Below are 21,160 nucleotides of genomic sequence, written 5' to 3'. Positions count from 1 at the left end.
GATCTATGAATTAGAGAAAACGACAGGAGAAAATACGCTAACCATAGGGGACATTAAGGGTCTTCTAGCAGCTATCTATGGGGAGAGGGCTGATGACATTTGGTCAAGAGCAGGATACGCAAGTGTCACTGCACAGAACACAGCGCACAATGGAGCAGTGTTTAATAATTGTAGAGCAGCAGTCTGGAAAGCGCTTCAAGTACAATATCCTGATATGTCAGATATGGGCGATATATTGGCATGAAAGATGCAGGAAGGGGAGGATACGGTTATTTACATTCAGAATTTTCAAGAGCAGTGGTCTTTGGAAATGCAGGAGCCATGGGGAAAATCTATGCCTGTATTTTATCATATATTATGTCAGGGACTACCAGACAACGTACAGATCAAGAAACTGGTGGGTATGGAGGCAAAACCATGACCAGAAATACAGCGGATCATTGCGTATCATTACTGATTGTTGCAGGAGAAAAATCAAAAGAGATACAATGCTAGGAAGCTCGAGGAGGCTAAGCTAGTACAGAAGAAGTTATCAAAGTATGCTATAGAAGTGGCAATGTTAACTAGTGGAGAAGGGCCAGGATCACAGCAAGCAGCAGGAATGCTGCAGGTGAATAAAAAACGGCAGTTTGATCAAGGAAGGAATGGATTTGTACCAAGAGGTTGGGGAAACTAATGCGGAAAAGGAGGCTTTCAGAATAGTCAAGGACATTTTCGATGTAACCAAGCTGGGTTCCAGACTATGCAGAATGATAATCAAGGCATGCATGGAGGACAGATCAGAAGATTCCTTCCTGTATGTTGGACATGTGGAATGACAGGACACATAGCGCGAACACGTGGGAGCCAAGGGTATGTAGAATGGGCAGTTCTCAAGAGGGGGGACCGCTTATCCGCCTGCATATAGCCCACAAATTAGAGATGGGTTTGCCCAGGATCAGACAGTGTATCAAGCACAAGCGCCGAGAATGCAACAGGCTTTGCAACCACAACAAACACCATTGAATCCGCCACAAGGGCAGTCACAGCATGCACCCATGCAGATACAGCAAAGCGCAAACACAGGACAGTTATTCCTCCTAGAATATTGGGGTGTCACTGTTGAGGGTGGGAATCCTTTCACAGGCACAGGAATAAGCATGTACCCACAATAGGACAGCTCATTTGGTGACTTGATGTGTTCAGTACTATCTGTGACTCCCAATCCTCAAGAGGCATGGAGGGTTGACGTCACTATAGGAGGCAAATCCTTTTCTTTTTTAGTAGACAGGGGTGCAACTCGCTCATGTATACGAAAGGGATATTTTTCATTATCGGGTAATGCCATGAAAACTCAAGGGTTCTCAGGAGCTACAAGTAGTTCCTTTTACTGAGAAATTGCCCGTCTCTATAGGAGAATGTGATATGTCTGTCCCATTGTTGTATTCAAGGCAGACACCAGTTAATATACCACCCACCTCTACCTTGCCTGGACCGCGTACACAGCCATGCCCTTCTCTACTCCCCCCTCTGCAAGCACGACCAAGGTACCTATACCAAGACAACAGATAATTTCTACCTATTAGCACATGTCTATCACATTTCTATCACAATAGACAGGCAGACGCCGGCTGCCGCACCCCATCACTTATATAATCACTGCGTGTTCAGCCCCCTTATCACTGCACCACACTAAGCAACAGGGCAACACGACCCTTCACGAGCGGGTCCAACAAATCCTGCTGACAGCCGCTCGAAACCCACACAACTACGAGACCCCACGGGGCCCATTTGAAACCTTGCTTGCACCAGCAGACTAGCACCAATGGCAATCAGTAATGACCCGCTGTTGCTATCAAACAACTGACTGCACACTTCTGCAAGCCATTGGTTGCCCCCATCCATGGTAGCTGGATATGGCATCACATCGGGCTCTTAAAATCTGCTTCCCCGCAGTCCTTGACCATAATGAAGGAAAGGGGCTCCTATCACCTATAGTTCGGGCACCAGATACCATCTAGACCTTGTGCACCTATACGTGCACCTGCACAACACCCCACCTCCCACCAGGAACTGACGCAATAATCCCACCCTCGCGATGCACTCACTAGGTCAACATATTAGCATAGGAACACATGCACTACACAACAACAGCCACATACTCCTAAGCATGCCATGGAGGTTACGTGGCTTTCTTGTAGTAATGGATGACTGTTTCCCCTTGTTACAGTGGCTACACAGCCGATCCTATGCGGATCCTGTACGTCTAATGATCTCCAGGCCGTCTACATCCCTAATAAAGGATCAACAACCATTGCACATCTGGTAAGACCTTTGGACTATAGCCAGTGACATTAAGCTATTAAAAGCTATATCCCTCATACTTAACTCTCACCTCTTCCTCCCCCGCCTCCCTTCCCCGCTCTTCTCTCCTCTGTGGTACATCCTTTTAACCAATGTATGTTATCTAACATGTACGTATATTACAAATGCATAATCACACTGTCACTGTGATGGCACTTCACACTTCACTATGAACAATGAATCTACTGCTCATGTATATATGATCGATATTGTTGCGCCGAATTGCACGGATCCTGTCACAAATACACACACAAATCACTGCACATGCAAAGCCTTGACAAAGACTTAGGTTGAAACACATATTGGCTTTTCTCACATGCACCTAGCATGCTCTGTGCCAAGACAATGGTTACAAAAATCAACAAATAAAGAACGTGTGAACCACGACTAAGGTCTATTGACGTTCTTCAACAAACAATCCTATCAATGGTTTCCACCGTAATCCAGCACCACTATCAACACGGTTTGCCCACCAACCAGTTAATATACTAGGACGAGATTTAATGACGAAACTAAACATGACGATTTCTTTCACTGATGAAGGAATAGTGTGTTCAACACCAGGAATACATTATTTAAACGTTGGTGAATTTATTGTGGCATTTACAGGGCAAAAAGTCATACGAGGATCACCACTAGAACCAGAAGTGTTTCAGTATGGGATATGCATTGTTAAGGATTCTAAAGTGGCGACACACACCAGACCAGGACTCTTGATACTGGCCTAGGCTGCAGCGCATAATGAAAACACTTTTACTTTATTTACTAAGGATTCAGATTGAGATGGCACTCAGCCCGTCTCACACCCCCTGTTACAAATACCCCAGGCCACAATGGACCGTGAATCAGGCTGGTGGATGGTAATATAATATTTATTTATTTTGGAATTCAAAAGAAATCACACAAAATTAACATTGGGCAGCAATCACCAGTGGGGTGAAAATTACAAGGTAGATTGATGGAATGCACTTAGTTAGATTTTTTCATGTAAGATATACACTATACACTTGAAAGAAAGCAAAATTCACTTTTGAATGGATTTTAAATGGTAACACAGTTAATGATTTCCCCTGCAACACTCCCTCAAACCCCTATTAAGCACACTTTGGATGGATTCGACCTACCCCCACTGGTTTAGCTTCCCCGACAACTGTGCAAAACGGCCCGCGAAATTACTAAATGCTTATTTCCAGGCACGGTTGAATGAAAAGAGGACGAATTGGCTATAACAGTATCAGGACACTAGCACACTATCAATAAATGTCCTAAGCAGTTCAGAAATCGACTTGGAAATGAAAAACACAGTGCAGCCAAATCACACGTTGAAAACTTGCATTTCCTTATTTTTACAGGTTAAAATGTCAAAACGGTTTGAAAAACGGGTTGAATTGGCAGAGTAGGAATGCAGTTTTTATGCTAAAGAATAGATACACATCACAGAAATGATAGGCAAGTGAAAGGGTAACTCTAGATGAATGCCAAGATAAGATTCTTAGTAGGAAAGGAAATTTGGTTTGCAAATAAAAGCAGTGGGCAAGGAAAATCGGTTTACAAGCAATGACAAGTTTTACTTAACTAGATTTTAGTGACTATATTGTTAAAGAAAGACACGGTACACTCGAAGGTTAATTTGCAAGGTTAACCTTCACGCCGCGTTCAGCTCTGAATGGGAATTAATGATATTATTCAAAATATTACTAATGATTTAAGCAAAGAACGGTAAGAGGGATTTGCCTGGAGCAGGGGTCCCTTACGTCTTGGATTTTCCATGCTCTTTTCCATAGGGCTCGGCCCACCTTGACCATACTGAGGAGTGTTCTGGATGAGGCTGCATCTATCCAAAGGAGCTCTCTCAGGTAATATCGCTGCTGCGACGGTCGAAATAGTATTGAATCTATGGATGTTTCCTCGCCTAGCCACTGCACCATGAACTGGAGTTGAGCTGCTAAATAATACTGCTCGAAGCCGGGGAGCCTGATGCCCTCCCATTCATAGTGTCTTTGTAGTGTGACAGGAACTTTGGGTTATCCTTGAAGCGGAACTTAACCATTGAAAATAACTTTGCTAATGGGAGATTTTATTTGGAAAATCCTGCATTAATCCTGGGGAAGGTGATATGACGTTGGTGACATGGATATTTGGTTATAAAGTTTGTATTTGAATATAATTGTTATTTTGTTGAATTTTAATAGCCATATAAATTCCTGTATGATGTTGCTGTATGTACAAGTGTGAGGGACAGATACCTTTTGATGTTAAGAGTGTTTTGCTTTAGTCTTAGTTTTACAGGCAGGGAAATCCTCATTAGGTTAGGGAAAGCAAGGTGTTTATTTCACCCTTATAATTTAATAAAATGGCTACTTGTGAAAAACCTCTATCAAGTTGTCCGCCTCGCATTTCATTCACTATTGGGACATTTTATGCATCCTAAAAATACTATGCAATGACTAAAAGAAAAACGTTGGGATGCCTATTTCTGTAGATCTGATTACATTGACAATCAACCCCCAAAACATACCAACACACACCATTTAAATTTTGTTAGGCTAAATCAGTTACTTCAGTATAGATGGGTTTTGGAATGTGCTCTGAATGGTATACTAATGCTTTAGACCAATGTGTTCTTGTTTATGTATTCAGTTTTATAGACTTTAATGGAAAAGAAGCAAAACAAAAGTAGTAGCTTGTTGACTAAATATTAGTAGTGGTAAAATAGCCAATAGTTTCGCCAAAATCAGTAAATCAAGTACAATAGCATTCAAGCACAGACCTCAGGCGGGTCATGCACTAGCCAGGTCTTCACAGAGAATGTTTGTAAAAGAAAACTAATTCTGGATATCGATTAATGGCAAACGCAATGCAGTTTAACAGAAAGATACCAGAAGTAATCAACATGCTCTGTTACGAACGGTCTAGAAGTAAATGCATCACAGTACCTTCGTCCATTTTCTTTTCTTCATAATCTGATGCTAACATTTTCCTTGAGCAGTGAGGTACGGCCAAAACAATCATCGAAAGATGGCAAAGTAGCAATAAGTGCATAAACACCCTGCAGGATCTGTTCAAAAGGGAGAACTGTTTAACAGTCGAATACAAAATAAATATTGACATACATTGCAACTGTTGTGTTTTGATTGTACAAGTTCAGCCAATTTCAATTGGTTATAAGTAGTACAGTCTCAAGGTGGGAGGTGACTAGGTTGGATGAAAAATCAGATTAGTACTGTCAGACATTGGCACATGATTGTCGTAGAGGTACATTACATACCAGATAAATAGCGCACAATATAAGAAGTGAAGGTCTGCCATAGGTTGTTAAAAACAAATAATCCAAAAGTAAGGTTATACCAGTGATGGATACTTTGAGACCATTCGACCTCCCAGCGTGGAGGTCCACATCTGGATATTAGATCTCTGTTAGCCTTGCAACAAAATTCAAAAGTTATGACAATTATCCATCCAGCTTAAAATAGCAAGCTACTGTTATATGCTCTTTGAGCAGCATGACATGATGTGTTGTGCTCTATTGTGCCTTTGCAAGTGAGGAGCAATCCTATGCAAATCTGTCTGACCCCACTGCAAAAATAATAGTTCAGCCAATGATGCAATCCCATGACGTATCTGCAAAAGAAACCTTCAATGACTTTCCGATACCTTCAGTGTAAAGTTGCATTCATCACTTTAAAACCTTAGGATTCTGTTGTAAGCCTAAGTGGAATGGTGAATTTAGAAATTGACCTTTCTACTCACTTTGCCTTGGGGCTCATTCAAAACCTCACTCATGAAGCTCAAAGAGGTAAAAATGCCCCCATGGTCTGGCTGGACTATTACTTTTGAAATCACAGCAGAACTGATAAGGTTAGAAACCATCTGTGATCCAGACCTTTATTAGCATGCAATGCACAAAGTGCAGGCACTGTGCATATTGAGGAGTATTGAGTGATCAAGTGCCCTGCTTTATTCTAGGGACTTCTAGTGGGGTTGCCAAAAGGGCCTGGTACTTCCCAAAGTTCGCAGATGATGGGCCGGGGTATTATGGGGAGGATCCCTGGGTCACCCTAGTTTTCCTCGCCTTATGGGGCAGAGGCCAATCATGAGAAAGACTACGATGATGCTGTACTTTTAAACCACATCCCAGAGCAACCCTGGTTCAGGAAACAACAGCAAATCACCCCTTTCTAGCAACCCTGTGAACCAAGTACCAACCTCTTACACTTTTTACTGCATCACCATCAAATCGACACCAAGTACACTGTGCAAGATATAACTGTTCCACACCGGGCCCCCTCAGACATCAGAGGCCCTTTGTGAACTCTTGCAGAAACTTGATGTGGGATCATGCAGGCAGCAGGAGTGCACAGAAATCTCCCACGTAGCCTGTAATGTGAGTTTGCATAGTAACACAGACCACCCAGACAGTTCAGTCATATGTCACTGCATGAGTGGAGTACCTCTATGGAATCCTGAAAACTTACAAACAGTTCCAAGGGCCGACCTCAGTGGAGTAAAATGCCACAGACCCCAAAGCTCCTGGCTTACCCTGGCATTGACACATATGAATACCAAGATGGCGGACTAGCCATTTAAAGGCATATTCCATCTCCCCAGTCAGTTAGTGAGCCCAGGTTCACTTGTTGGCCTCAGCCAATCCTAATACCTCACCAAATTGCCATCACAGGTGCAGACCCTCACAGAGAGTCTGGCCCTGGAGAGGAGCTACTAATATATACAAGCCCAAACTCTCAGTGAGACAGTGTGGGTGCTTAATGATGGCTGTGACAGTTAGATGGTGTGTGTTAGAGATATTAGAAGGCGATGGTAGCCATACCTTGGAGAGTAGGTTGGAGACAAGATGTGGAGAAGGAGGTAACAGAAGAATATAAGGAACAGCTGGCCGAATAGGTTAAGGAAGAGGTTGGTGAACATGAGGAGGAGGTCGTAGGAGAAAGAGGAGGTTAAAGAGCATCAGAAGCAGGTGGCAGGAGAGATACATTGGAGATTGGGAAATATCAGGAGGAGGTGGCAGGAGAGCATAAGTATGATGCTGGCAATCATCATGAGGTGGTGTGTATAAGAATCAGAAGGAACAAGCAGAGAGACAGAATAGTAAGGGTCGAGGAGGCTAGTTGGGCCTGTGGCAGACGATGGTGGAAAGATTCAGATATGAAAGGGTTTGAACAACTGTCGAAAGAGAAACAAGCATGTGCAGGATGTGGAGGAGGGAAAGAAACAATACAGGGGGAGTGTAATGCTGAGAAAGGTAAAACACATGGCCTGGGAGAGGGTTGTGACAATGCCATACCTGAGCACATACAAGTGGTGGGAGAATAATTGCCGCCCTGGCCCTACCTGACCCCTACCAAGAGGTTTGCCCTATCCCAGCAACAGTTAGACATGCAGCAACATCTTTAGGAGCAGTCCAAGGAAGATGCCAACCACAGTGAAGAAGCATGGTGGAATTCCTAGAGCCCGACACCAAGAGGGGAGGCCACTGTGAATGAAAAAAGAAGGCTGCAGGAACCCCTTAAGCCTGGTACTGAGAGGGGGGATCTGATGGGCAGAATTAAGCAGTGTGTGGCAAACCCTTAAGCACAAGATGGACCAGAAACTAAGTCAAGGGAAGAATATTTGGGGGTAGTTTGAAGAGTCTTGTTGTAAATTTAAAAACAGTTGAATACTATTCGGGCCGTTTGCTACCTTGTACCGCCCACTTGACTATATGACAGCTGCCACCTACTGATAGGCAGAAACCTTTGCTGTTCCCTTAGGGACCACTGCAAAAAGTGTAAAACCACAGGAGTAAGCTGTAAACCCAATTGGTAGCAGTCTGCACCACCCAGATTTACCTGGTAGCTGTGGCTGAGCAGTCAGTCTTCTCTCAAGAAGAGTTAGGCAGTATATAGAGTATACATAATAGGGTTAAAAATACAATAGAACAAGCAAACACTGACCAGAATTTTTCTATAAAAGTATATAATTATTTATTTAAAAACACACTTATGAAAATACACTGGCACTAATATATCAAGCAAGTTCAAACACAGTCACTATAAGTATATACACCTCCCTAGCTAATTATTCGACAAGTCTAGGTTAAGACACCACTTATTTAGCAAAACAGAGGTGAGCGCGTAACCGTAGATGGCACTCCAATAATTCATTTAAAAAGGGAGAGAAGAGGCAGAGTAGGAAAATAAGACAGTACCAACACTTTTAAGAAACCACAGCAAGTCAAGAAAGGCAGGGTCTACTGTAGAGCAAAAAGTTCATAGGCCAGGCCCACTCTTGGAGAGAGCAAGGCGGAATGTGCCCAAGATCACACAGTGGAAATGCGCTCAAAGTCTTTGCAGAAAAGTCAAAAGAAGTTGGATCAGTTCAGAAAGGCAAAGTTAGCAGGTCTGAGGTCAACCCAGTTAGAAAGTCAAGGATTTACGGGACACCTTGGACAATCTGTTGCAAGGAAGACCAGGCGGGACACAGTACCTGAAATGGTGAGAAAGCTCCAGCGCTGGCAGTTGTTCCTGGCAGCGGGTGCAAGTCGTTGCTTCAACCAGAGGAAGAGATGATCTTGACAAGAATGAAAGCTGGAGGTCGTTGCACTGCCAGGGAGCAAACCAGCCGCAGAGTTTCCCGATTAAAAAGGTACAACCCTTTTATTCACGGTAGTGGTGAAGCGTGGCTATCCGGCCACCGGGGTGCTTGGCACGGGCGATTCGACCATGAGACGGTCCAGGAAGGCGAAAAAGGTGAACTGGTTCGTCCCACCAGCTCAAAGGGAAGAAGAGTCTCCTGGAAGAAGATCTCCTCTGTCGTTGGGGAAGTGGTGAGTTTGTACAGCAGGGCTCCACCAGTGGTGTTGTCGTTGTAGATGTCTCAGCTTCTCCCCTCTTCGGATGCTTTAGGTCCTGAGGCGACTTCTGAAGTTCCAGTCCCAAAAGCCCTACTTTTATGCAAAAAAAAACCCATTCAACAGCCTAGCTGTCACTCAAACATGCTAAGTGGTGATCCGGGCGGCTCACCAATGGATCAATCATACAAGAGGGGGACTTGAGTTGCCAAGGCAATTCAATCCAGGGTGCCTAATCCCCCTCCCACACATCCTGTAGACCCCAGACAGAGTGGCACCATTTGGAGGGCTTCTGTGGAGAAGCCCGCCAAAAAGTGGAACAAAGTGCTCGACTTGGGTTAGAATTTCAGAGGCGAACACAAACGCCATTTTAAAACCGAGTCCTGGCAAAAAAACCCAACCGGGGATAAATATTAAATAAATAACCCAGCGGTATCTTTAACATTTCACCAAAAAGTGGTGCGTTTAAAATGAACGGGAAATCCCATAGGAAATATTCCAGTGGAATATTTCGTGTGGTATCCACTGCCACCAGCCAGAAACTCGACAAGGGGGTACTGGACAGTGCCCCCTTGGAAAACAGACCCAGTGGCAATCGAATTACCCCTATCAGTACTTCCACAATATGATGGTTTGTACTGGTTCTGTTCACAATTTGAGACTAGTACAGCCAATGGTGACTTTACATGCCCTGGGAGACAGTAGTCAATCCCAGGGTATGGAGTCTATGTTTGGGGTCACTATGACACCCCTGTGTTACTGCACTGAGGGTGCTGTGTAACACACATACCAAAAACACATGAAGCCCTATGTAGTAAAAGACCCCATAACCCATAAAACACATTCAAGGTCAAATGGACATTCTCAAATCATGGCTAAGAGTGGGAGAAAAAGAGTCTTACTCTTAGCAGGAGAAAAAAATAAACCGCAAAATTCCAGCATAGCTGCTGGGGGACTCACTAAGTTTGGGAAATTAGCTTTAACAGAGAATTCTCCCTAACACCTACACCTACCTCAAACACGCTGCATAGCAAGCAGAAAAAGCAATACTGATGTTGAGAGCAGTAAACAGTCTGTCCCACCATTTTCAAAACAAACATTATCAAAGCCACTGAGCCTACTTTTCCCTTAGGTTGATGTGTTTGTTTCTTTATTAATGGGTGTATGTGTGTGGAGAAGCAGACATGGGTGAGTGTATGTCTGTGGGAGGGGTTGGTTAGTGTATGGATGGATGCTAGAGTGAGCGTATGTGTGCTTGTTGAATGCATTAGTGGGTGGATCACAGAATGGCGGCTTTAGTGTGCTGTGTGAATGGGGTAGTGTGTGGATTAATGGATAAGTCTGCTTGTTTTTTTTCCACTTAGTTTTTATTGAACATTTTTGTTAAAACAAAACATGAACATACAATACAAACAGTTGCAAAAGCCCTCCCTCTGCAACTCTCCCCCCGCTCATAAGTAACCGGGCCCAAACAGGGCATAGGGAATCCAGAGAGATCAACCACAGGGCTTTACAATGTTGATAGGCCAAGAAATTAGGTTCTTTGGTGACAACTCATTAATAACCACAACTTGGGTTGCGTAAAGGGAGGTCATCAGGTGGGCCTGCCGAAACCCAGGAGCCTCAAATTCTCATTGAGCCACAGTTCTCGTGCAAGAGCACCATTGTCCAGTCCAGCAGAAAGGCGTTCACCGTGTCGTGCACCAGGGCTGTTAGCTTTTCGTCCGTAAAAATAGCACAAAGCTTTGCCAACCATTCAGCTATAGAGGGAGCTGATTTGCTCCTCCGCTTCTGGGCGAGAACCAGCTTCCCCGCTCTCAATATGGCCTGGACCACCCTGGGAAAGACGCCAGAATCTAGGCGGGTGAAGGGAAACCAAATAGGAGGACCATGGAGTGCAAAGGAAGCTGGATACATACTATGTCTTTAATCCAGCTTAGGAGCTCTGACCAATAGATCTGGATTAAGGGGCATTCCCACCACAAGTGGTACCAAGACCCCCTCTGACCACACCCTCTTGGGCAGAGGGAGGAGGCACCATGAAACATGTTAGCCAATCTCTCAGGAGGGAGATGCCATGAATGCAGAATCTTAAAATTGTGCTCCATGGCCTCCGTACAAAGGGAACCTGAAAAGAGCCCTCCAAAGAGCTTGGACCAAGATGACTCTTCCAATGTCTCTCCCCATTTTTCCTCCCAAAACTGTTTAAACCCCTGCCTGCCTTCGAGTTGAGCTGCAAATAAGATTTTATATATCTTGGAGAGAAATCTTTCTCGTGGAAGCCTCCACAATCATTCTCTCTAGGGGTATGAGAGGGTGGGATAGGGACATGTGTGCTTGTTTTTATGGGTTTGTGGGTGTTTGGATGGCTGAGTTGCATGGATAAATAAATGGCTACATCCATCGCCCACAGCCTTATGCGGTTCTGCACCCCAGAAGAGACCCTAAATATTATTATAAAGATTTTCATGAAAAAATATTAAGGACCAAACAGACCTGCGAAGAATGTTTATTTTTATTTTTTTATGTGGTTTCCAGAGGGGTACTCTAAAATAGTCAGTGAAACTTTAGAAATATATGTAGGGGGCTGCAGGACATAGCAGACTTTGGCAGGGTTGTGTGTATTGGTTCTTTTTTTAAAACCAGCCTGACCATGTCAGAAACAATATTTTTTCTATTTCAGTAAGAGTCAGGGTGTATTCTGAAAAAGAAAAATTTCTCTCATCTCCGCCTGTTTTAATTTATTTTGAAAGGCAAAGAGATTGATGGCCAGTTATTTGCGGGTGTCCACACAAACATAAGAATAAAAAAAGAGACAAAGACTATATGAACAAAACTTGTCTCTCTTCAAGTAACAAGATGTCTTTAATGATTGGGGTGGCAATATTCATTAAAATTAGTTCTCAATATGATAGTAATGCTCCTTTGTTGGCCCTGATGAAGGCATTAAATTAATACATTGCCAAAACATCACTGTACCATTTGTTAGCTGCGACGTCAGAATGGAAGGATTCTTAAATTTGATTTGTTGCTGCCTTGGATGGGCCTTCTTGAGCATGGCATGGGCAAATAGGCAAACAGATTGATGGTCAGTTATTCACGGCTGTAGATTGTCGAAACATCACCATTTGTTAGCTGCAACATCGACCCTACAAAAGACCAAACAAACATGTTACCCAAACTAAGGGGATTCATTCTTGTCTCTAAATCCCTCTTCTTAATGAATGTATGAATTGTTGATTATTTATAAGGATTAAAACTATTTGATTGGATCAACGTGAACTGATATTTGAACACACAATTGCTGATTTCTTTTTGTTTTTTTCTTGGTCTCTCTCTTGGTTTTGGGCTTACTTTGAATTCATCTTTTTTTGAATTAATATGTTCATGTTTTTGCTTTTGTATTATAAACTTGTCCAAATTGGTAGTTTTTTTAGGTTTATATGTGTGTATGTTTCTTTTCTGTGTGTGTCTGTACCACGACATAAATTTGCAATTTAGCTACAGATATACATTAGAATAAGTGGTGAATAAATTCAATGGGAACATTTTTGGTGTATAGATCAAGCATTGCATTCCACCAGCATGTGGATGATACCCAAATATATGTCCTTGTGTAAGCATTGACAGACACACCCCTTGGGAGCTTTGCAAGTGACATTGTGATCTGGATTACTTACTTTTTCTTAAAACTCAGCCTGTCAAATATTGGGCTTAGTCTCATCATTTCTTCTCCTCCTGTCCAGTGCTGGCATCCTGCTCAGTTTTCTCCCTGCATTTCTCCTACCCATGTTTGCACTGCTTAATCTCTTGGATTCACAATTGATTCAGCTCTTAATTTTTAGGCACACGCCTTTCAAATCACTAAAACTTGTCATAATATCTCCACTTGTTGGAAATAATCAAGCTTTTCCTTATGCAATCTGAATTCTGTGACCCGGCCTAAAACCCAGTACTTTGCAGGATTGGCTTATTGTCTGCTGATTTCTTCCTGCTTGCTGTTGTCTTGTGCAACCACTTAAAACAATTCTCCATGTTGCTGCACATTTTATATACGGGTCTCACAGCTTCCAGCAGACCAAACCTATTCTTATTCAATTGCACTGGCTCCCCCTTCACTACCATATTCAGTGTGTTGTGCAGTATCACCTTGATGGCCCTTGCCCTCAGTATTACTATCTACCTAGCTGAAAAACTGAAGGTGTATTGTGTTTCCAGATATACATGCAGACATGTTCCCTGGCAAGTCCCATAATATCACTGCACAAAATGTTCCAATCAGGTGTTCACAATGACTGCCCACTACCCTCAGCAATTGTGGTAATCCATTACAGTAAACATTTTGCTGATCCCTGACCTTCATCACTTTCAGAAAGGTTTACAAACACGTTTCTCCTCCCTTGATTTTCCCTTGTCAACCGATTGTCTGATTCCAATTCCCCGGCCTGGTTCGCTTTTTCCCCTGTATCTATCTCTGCTATACCTGCACTTTTATTTTTTTATTGCATTTTCTAAAGTTTTTCCTATCGTACTCTATCAATCATCCTAGTTTCCTTGTAGGCATTGTTGTTTTTATTTTGTTTTATACTTTCATCTGCTTTGTACAGTGTCTTGTCTCTGCATCCTAAAATAATGAACATTATATTATATTTTTCAATAAATATATAAAAATGAGATGAGAATAATTTAGAGGCACATATATAGTGTACTTTCAACCAAGTTTGGGATAAAGAAAGTTTAGTACTATTCTGAGAAATGACAGGACCTGTGTCTTATTCATATGTTCCAGTGTATCCTTGATCATTCAAACGAAAAATCGCTTCTAGGTTCCACATCTCTTTCTTAGATGACATGGCCTAAATACTCTGTTTCCTGTTGTTTTGTACTTTTCCTTCCTCAATGCCGCCACAGAAGCAAAAATAAAGCTGAGTACTCTTAAATCTTTGATCATTGTGATGAATCCAGGGAATTCCTCCCTTCACCCCAAGGGGAAGCCACCCCCTTTGGGACTAGGGAAGTGAGCCTGTTTGGCTTAACACCTCCCTATTGGGCAGGGCAAGTGGGATTTCACTAGTGGGTGCCCTCCTGCCTTAGGGAACAAGGGATTCTCAAGTCAAGTTGTTACCACACCTCCCTTTAACTCAGAGTCCCAAGTATTTGTTAGATATATGAGTAGTGAGCAGTATCATAATGTGCAGGGGCTTTTAGTGATTACTGGTTTGGTTTCTGAACCAGTGATGTTAACGGCCATCTCTCAAGAATGGCACCATGGGTGTCTCCTCTCTCATTCCAGAAAGGAATTTAAAATACCAGAGACCCATGCAGAAGCGGAGAGAGCCAACCTGAGGGCGAAAAACAGAAGCCTGCACTGCTGCACAGAGAAAAGGACATCTTCCTTCCAGGAGGAGCCTTGAGGCAGGGCCACACTGATAACATGGTGGGCAGAGGAAATCCAGAGCCTGTGGAACACTGTCGAGTCCAAGAAGTGTGACAAACCAAAGGGTGTCTCCCCCGCTAGTACTCGGGTACTTGTCATCCGGGTGGCCAGGACATGGCTATCGCTTTTGGATCCAGTTCCTGGGGGTGGACCAGTGCGGGAGGATCACCTGGCTGAGGGGTCTTCGAGGAGTGGGGTTGAGGTAACCGATGGTGAGACGCGGTGTTCCCCCCTTTTCTGTATGCATCACCCCTCCTATTTCATAGGAGTCTACGATGTCCCACCCCCCCCCCCCTTTCCTATCCAAACACTGGGCTGAGGAAGAGGGAGATTGAGAGTAACAAGACTAACCCATATCTCATTGCACATGTCCTGCTAATCGGGTCAGGCAAAGTCAGGCACTTGACTTTAATGACATACATCTGATACCCATTAGCTCTGCCCACAAGGATAAAAGGTGGAACATAGAGACACACTCTGAACAATGTGGAACACGAGAAGCAGCAGAACTTCCGGGGCAAAGGCAAACCTATTGGAGCAAAGCAACAGATCAAGGGACGAGAACCAAGGGTAAAGGAACCCAGGAGTTCCCTGCAGGTGGTTGTTGCCTCCAAAGAACTGTAAGAGATACTTGGAGAAGGCCAAGTCCCAGACAAGAAGACTACATTGTGTTTCCAATGCGCCCATGACACTCCCAGGTGAACAAGAGAGTTGGGGAGGCGAGGCAAAGCCTGTGTTATTAACCTTGAATCGTAAATTAAAATGGCAAAGACAAGAAAGGAATGCACACAGCCGGTGAGTTGGCGAGTGTTAGGAAATAATTTCCCTTAGGTGCAATTTTCCCTCCATTTGTGAACCCCCCAAACATTTTGCTTTTGTTTGGAGTACCTAACCTGACTTTTTCCAGTGGAGCACAGCCTTCAGCTGCGCTCCTCTGGTCTTTCGCTCACTTGTTATGGGGAAACTGATACGTCCTACAGGCTGTCAGTACTGGGAAACTATGTTTCCCTTAGTCTCAGACTTTGCCATTTCTTGGTATTTTTTTTATCTATGTGCCAAGTACCTTACAGTAACGTGCATAGGGGTCCTCTTATTTTATGGCCCTAGCCACCCTCTAAGTATTTTTTGGTGTTTGAGAAAGTGTGCCTAGGACAAACTGGTGGCAGTAGTTTACTTGTAAAGTATTTTTACTTTGTTTTTATGAACCATACAGCGTTTACTGGGTTTGGCTAAAGACTGTGGCCAGTGCCGAAAATGGCCGTACCACAAAGTCTTTTGATTTGTCCTTGGGCCATTTTGTCCCTTTGCCTTCCCCCCAGGTCAAGAGACCCGGGTATTCCTTATGTGGGCAAATGGCCTCCTGTGAAAACCGCAACTTTGGCGGGCTCCTGCATGTCACGTGTGCTAGTGCCCAGGAATCGTGTTGGGACTGTCTGGTGCCAATCCACACTACTGGTGCTAATATGTCTGGTAGCCATGAATGAATGGAACCACCCTGGGCCACGATTGGCCCACGTTTGGTGTGCATGCAAGAGAGCAGATCTTCCATTGGCTAGCTGAGATTTGAGCAAAAACCGAATCTTTGATAAGAGAAGGGGCTCTGCATCCATTCCAGGTCGATCTACTGAGGTTCACACCAAACCTCATAAGGAGCCAAGTATCCTTAAGAAGAAAGCAGACACAAGGAACCGCCAGTGACGTGCTTGGAAGCTTTGGTACCCTAACCCCGCTGTTGTCCCGACGGACCCCTGTTTCTTCATCGAACCAAGAAGGCCTGAAAGTGCGCTTTGCCGCTTTGGAGTAGGGGCAACAACTAATCTCAGCTTCTCCTACTTACCCTCGCAAAGAGCTTCTTCGGAAGTGTTCCTGGGCCATCCAGTGAACTGACCAGCTCAAACCCATGGTATCGCACAGGAGCGCCATCATCCCGAGTTGAGACTCGAGTCTTGGAGAATCGCTAGCTTGTGGTCCTGGGGCCTCTCCCGCCGAATCTCGTTGTCATAGCTCCTCTGGGTCGTGGTTTACGAGAGTGAACCACGCTGTGAGCATTTGCGGTCCCTGTGTCGCCCTGCAGTGGTGAACCTTGCTGAAAGTGCATGCAGTTCTTGCTGACCGTGTCCTGAGATGAGCCGCACCAGAACAAACCTTCTTCCTTCAAGGGCCGAGAAAAAGCAAATGCCCTGTTGCGCAAAATGTTCCCGTACCATAGCTGCTGAGAGCCGGAGCATCCTGAATCATCAGGGTTAACACCAACAGGCGAAGTGGGCTAGACTGCCAAAGTTTAGTCCAGATTATGTCGAGGGTTGGTGAGTACTTTCCTAATTTACAGGTGACCACCTGGCACATCCATTCACTTTTACGCACGAGTGTCCAACAAAAGATACTCACCTTGGCTGGGACAGCCTGTGCTCCCCAGCTATTCCCAAACTCTGAAAGTCGCTCTATCAGCAAGGGCTGGACTGCATAGGTTAGGGATTGTTGTTGACGGACTGCCTAAATTGATATCTCTGTTGATTTATCACCTTTACTGTTACAGGTCGTAGTTATTTTCTTCCCCCATCATCAGCCTTAGGCTAATCGCATTATTGTATATATGTCAGATAGTGTATGATCGTGTGTGGTTTTGTTTCCTCATAACTGTGGCTTATTCGTGTTTTGATTTTAAGGCCTATAATAAATGTATTATTGATACATCTGTCTAAGAGTGATCTGTTGAGTTTTACTGTGTGTGCTCATTGTGGGCTTCTGGCCACTGTCACCCCTCCTGAGACTTATTCTTGACCGCCTGCAAAGCTACCTTAGATTGGTCTAGTTTGTCCAGAAGGTTCCCCAGTTCCACTAAACTAAGGTGGCCTCCTAAACCTCTGCCCACCAGGTCAGAGTTTAGAAATCGATCTGCACACCGAGCAAGATGAAAGACTGGTGTGTGTTTAGGAAAGATTGAAGTGGCAACAATATATCTTACAATTGAAGGTTGCATGCATGTGGATGAGACATGAAGAATGGCAGACCTGTGATGAACTTTAAAATTACTGATAACTGTGAAGCCTTTGATACATAGTAGAACAGTGGTCCGGCAAAAGAAAGGAGCCTACTCGAAAGTCTCAGCAAAAGGTGAAATGTTTTGTTCTAAAGCCACGAAGTGAATGAACTTTAAAAAGCGTGATGATCAAGATTGATCCCCCGGCAAAAGGGGAAGTGGAAAGTGAACATTGAGCTCTTGTGCTTTTGATATTGAACTACATAGACCAATAAAAAAATGGGGCAAATAACACAAGAGTGCAAGTTGAAGGGAAAGTCAAAGTGGTCCTGTGGGGGTCTATAGTAAAAGCCTTGCATATTTTAACGTCTTTGACAACAGGAAAAGGTCAGAGCCCGACTGAGGGAGACTAGAAGTGTGACAAGTTAGGGGAAGGGAACCCCTAATGAATGCGAATAAAGCTTGGAGAAAGGAACCCCTAAAAGTGCTGTGATTGAGAGGTCCGAGCACGATCAAAGAAGACCTGCGTGAACCTTTGGTTGAACTGTGAACCCTTTTGTTGAAATGTGAAGGAACATTTGGAACGCTGGAAAAGTGACTAAAACGTGGAAGGACAGGCGGGTCTAGATCCACATTTTGAACTGCTTCGATTTGAGAACCTGAGCCAGTGTGTGTCATCTTGTCTACGGGGACCGCTTTACTCTGTGCTGCCCAAGTTGGGGAGGAGAGCTAACTCAGCCACTTTGATTCTTTATATTCTAACACTGATTTTCATTTGCATACATGTTCCCCTTTGCACACTTTGTGTATAACAGAGAGGCCATGCATTAAGTTTTGTCAGTGTAGGCCATTTTGATTTGACAGAGACTGAGTAGGACTGTGTTTATTTAATTATTTGATGGTAGAGACTCCTCCCATTTTAGCTATAGGGCAAAGTAGGAGTTTTTCCAAACGCGCAAATTGAATAAAGGTTTTACAAATTGTACTTTTGTGTCAGTGTCATACTTGTGATACCATGTCTCCCTTACAGAAGGCAGAGCACCTGAGGAGCGCTGCATCGCCAAACCAAGGGAGAAGCGAGTCATGGCCACAGCGGCACAACGATCCCGATGCCGAAGTCCTGTCGGTTGCAGGCAGGAGGAACCGAAAGAGGAAATGCCGCAGGAGAACAGAGAAGGCAGCGAAGCACTGAGACAGTCTGCGAGGGGCAGACCCTGGGAATTCCCCACAAGGGGGTGAATGCAACCAGAGAATCAGATGGCCTTAGAGGCCATACAGCCCATGAGAGGCAGACACAGAAGATACCACACAATGGGGTAAAGCCATTACAATAACCAGATGGCCTGAGAGGTCAGATAGCCCACGAGAGGCTGAGCCACAGAATGCCTCATGAGGAGGTGAACGCTATAACGTATCTAGATAAACTTCAGATAGTTCACACCGGGCTAAAAGATGTGAATAGTCTTTAGACGTTAAACTTTCCAGTAGGGGTGAACAAGAGCATGAATATAAAATCAGAACAATCAGGATTCTTCAATATTGTTGTAAAAAAGGAACAGGTTTAGTGAAACAGCTGTTCCAATGTGGAGATGAACATTTTGAACTAATAAGAACGCTTGCATGGGGATCCCGAGCAACCTTCTCTAAAAAGAGAGGAAGAAATAAAAAACCCAAATTTTAACTGTAACATCAGGAGAGAGAGAGAGAGAGAGAGAAAGAGAACCAAAGACACAATTGGTTGGGGGTCAGAAACCAGCCACCAGAAGCCAAGTAGAGTGGGAGCAAACTTACTAGGTTTATGTTGTATAGTTTATTAGTGGTAGCGATAGTCCATAGGATAAAATAGGTTTGAACTGAGAATTGACTTTTGTGAGACATCTGGGCAGTTTGTTGTTTTCTTTGAAGTTAGGGGGTCATCAACCCCTTTGACTACACAAACATTGCCGTGTACTTCCTTCCCTTTGAGCCTATGTGTGGCTTGGAACCAACCTAACCTCTGATGTATTTTCCTTCATAAGCTACTGGATTTATATCTATCTTAAGAAAGGCTACATTGTTGAATAGTTGGTTGAAAATCCTGTTTGTAGGAGAGTATGTTTAGCTACTGAGTCTATCATAATTTCTACTACTCTGGGATGATGTTTGCTTTTGGGATCTATTTATCCTCGTTAGAGCATTTTATGGCAGGCACCAGACCCTCTAACTTCCCACATAGATACTGAACTGTGTTTGTTGAGCTGGTGTTTCTACAGTTCTATATCATTTATTTGAGACCAGTTTTTACGACGAGTGGTTTGCCGAATTCTTCCTGAAAAAACATTTTGAAATTGTTTTTAAATTAATTTTGGGGGGGTTCCCCACAAGCCCCTGTCGTTTAACTATTTTCTTTATTCCCATTCCCCCCAACCCTTTATATACCCTTGCCCACCCCCCCAGAAAATGAGAAAAGGTATTTTTGTCAAAAATTCTGTGGAAAAACACCTGTTGTAAAATCGGGTGTCGATGAAAGGATGCTATACCGTTTCTGCAGCACCAGGCCTTGTGACCCTTGTAGATGCATCTCTTATAGTTCGTCTTGATGGCTAGGTAATCCCTGCTATCAGCTGGATGGTAAGTGCTGTGGCTCAGGAAATTATGTTTTCTTTGCCTTTCTCGTTTCTCTCACTTTTATCTTGTCTAAAGTTGCTCTTGCACTTAGCTCTGTTGTTGTCCTTGAATCCTGGTTGTACTGTTTGCATTTCTTTGCATATGGACGTGGGGTTCTGGGATGGGCTACATTTCTATAGTACTTTTCCATACTTTGTGGTATGTTCCACTCTGTATGTCAATGCTATCATTTCGTCCAGACCTGGTCCAACCTTTAACCATAGTTCATCCCTGAACTTTCTGTCTCTACACTGAAGCATAAACTGACCAGTGAGCTTCTCAAGTGAAACGCGGTTTGGCTGTTCGGCAGATGGGTGGCTGGGGTCTGGTAAGTCTCTACGGCTTTAGGATGTTTGTTCAACATATTTCGCACACTACTACTTGACTTGGCTAAACGGTCTTTGTAGGAAATCTCGGTGCACAAGTACGGCCAGTTTTCTTATATTGGCCCTCATTACGACCCTGGCGGTAAGGGATTACCGGTACCGGTAAGGGGACCGGTAATCCCTTAACGCCTGATTACGAGGTCCCTTTGCGGATCCCGACCTTAACGGCTGGTACAGACCAGCCGTTAAGGTCGGGACCCGCAAAGGGACCTTGAAGGTGATTATGGTACCGCATTTTGCGGTACCGTAATTACCGCCTTCCCCATTCCCATTGAGCCCTATGGGGCAAAAATGGGAATGGGGAAGGGTCAATGGTAAATGGGGAATTAGCACCATTGGTTAACGCCAGGGTCGTAATGAGGGCCATTGTCTGCATTGAATTATTAAAGCCACATGAGGGTAGCCTTCTCAGATGCTTGGCAAAAACGGTGCATTTCAATCCACTTCACAAAAAGTTAGCAGGAAATGTTCTTGTTTGAATTATTGAAAGCGGTCTTGTACTGCGTGGGGATGACTGTGGG

General features: G+C 44.0%; 1 protein-coding gene across 1 annotated transcript in view; it reads right to left on the bottom strand.

Annotated features, from left to right (window-relative positions):
• Positions 1 to 21,160, bottom strand: part of PRRG4 (proline rich and Gla domain 4) — a 588,682-nt gene that overhangs the window by 387,125 nt on the left and 180,397 nt on the right. Inside the window, exon 2 of the mRNA XM_069623571.1 lies at positions 5,280 to 5,401. Within this exon, the coding sequence (XP_069479672.1) occupies positions 5,280 to 5,401 (122 nt within the window). The remainder of the gene's footprint in view (positions 1 to 5,279; positions 5,402 to 21,160) is intronic.

Source organism: Ambystoma mexicanum, chromosome 11 (genome assembly GCF_040938575.1).
Source record: "Ambystoma mexicanum isolate Mex_15411 chromosome 11, UKY_AmexF1_1, whole genome shotgun sequence".
Taxonomy (NCBI): domain Eukaryota; kingdom Metazoa; phylum Chordata; class Amphibia; order Caudata; family Ambystomatidae; genus Ambystoma; species Ambystoma mexicanum.
This window is presented reverse-complemented; position numbering and strand designations above follow the sequence as displayed.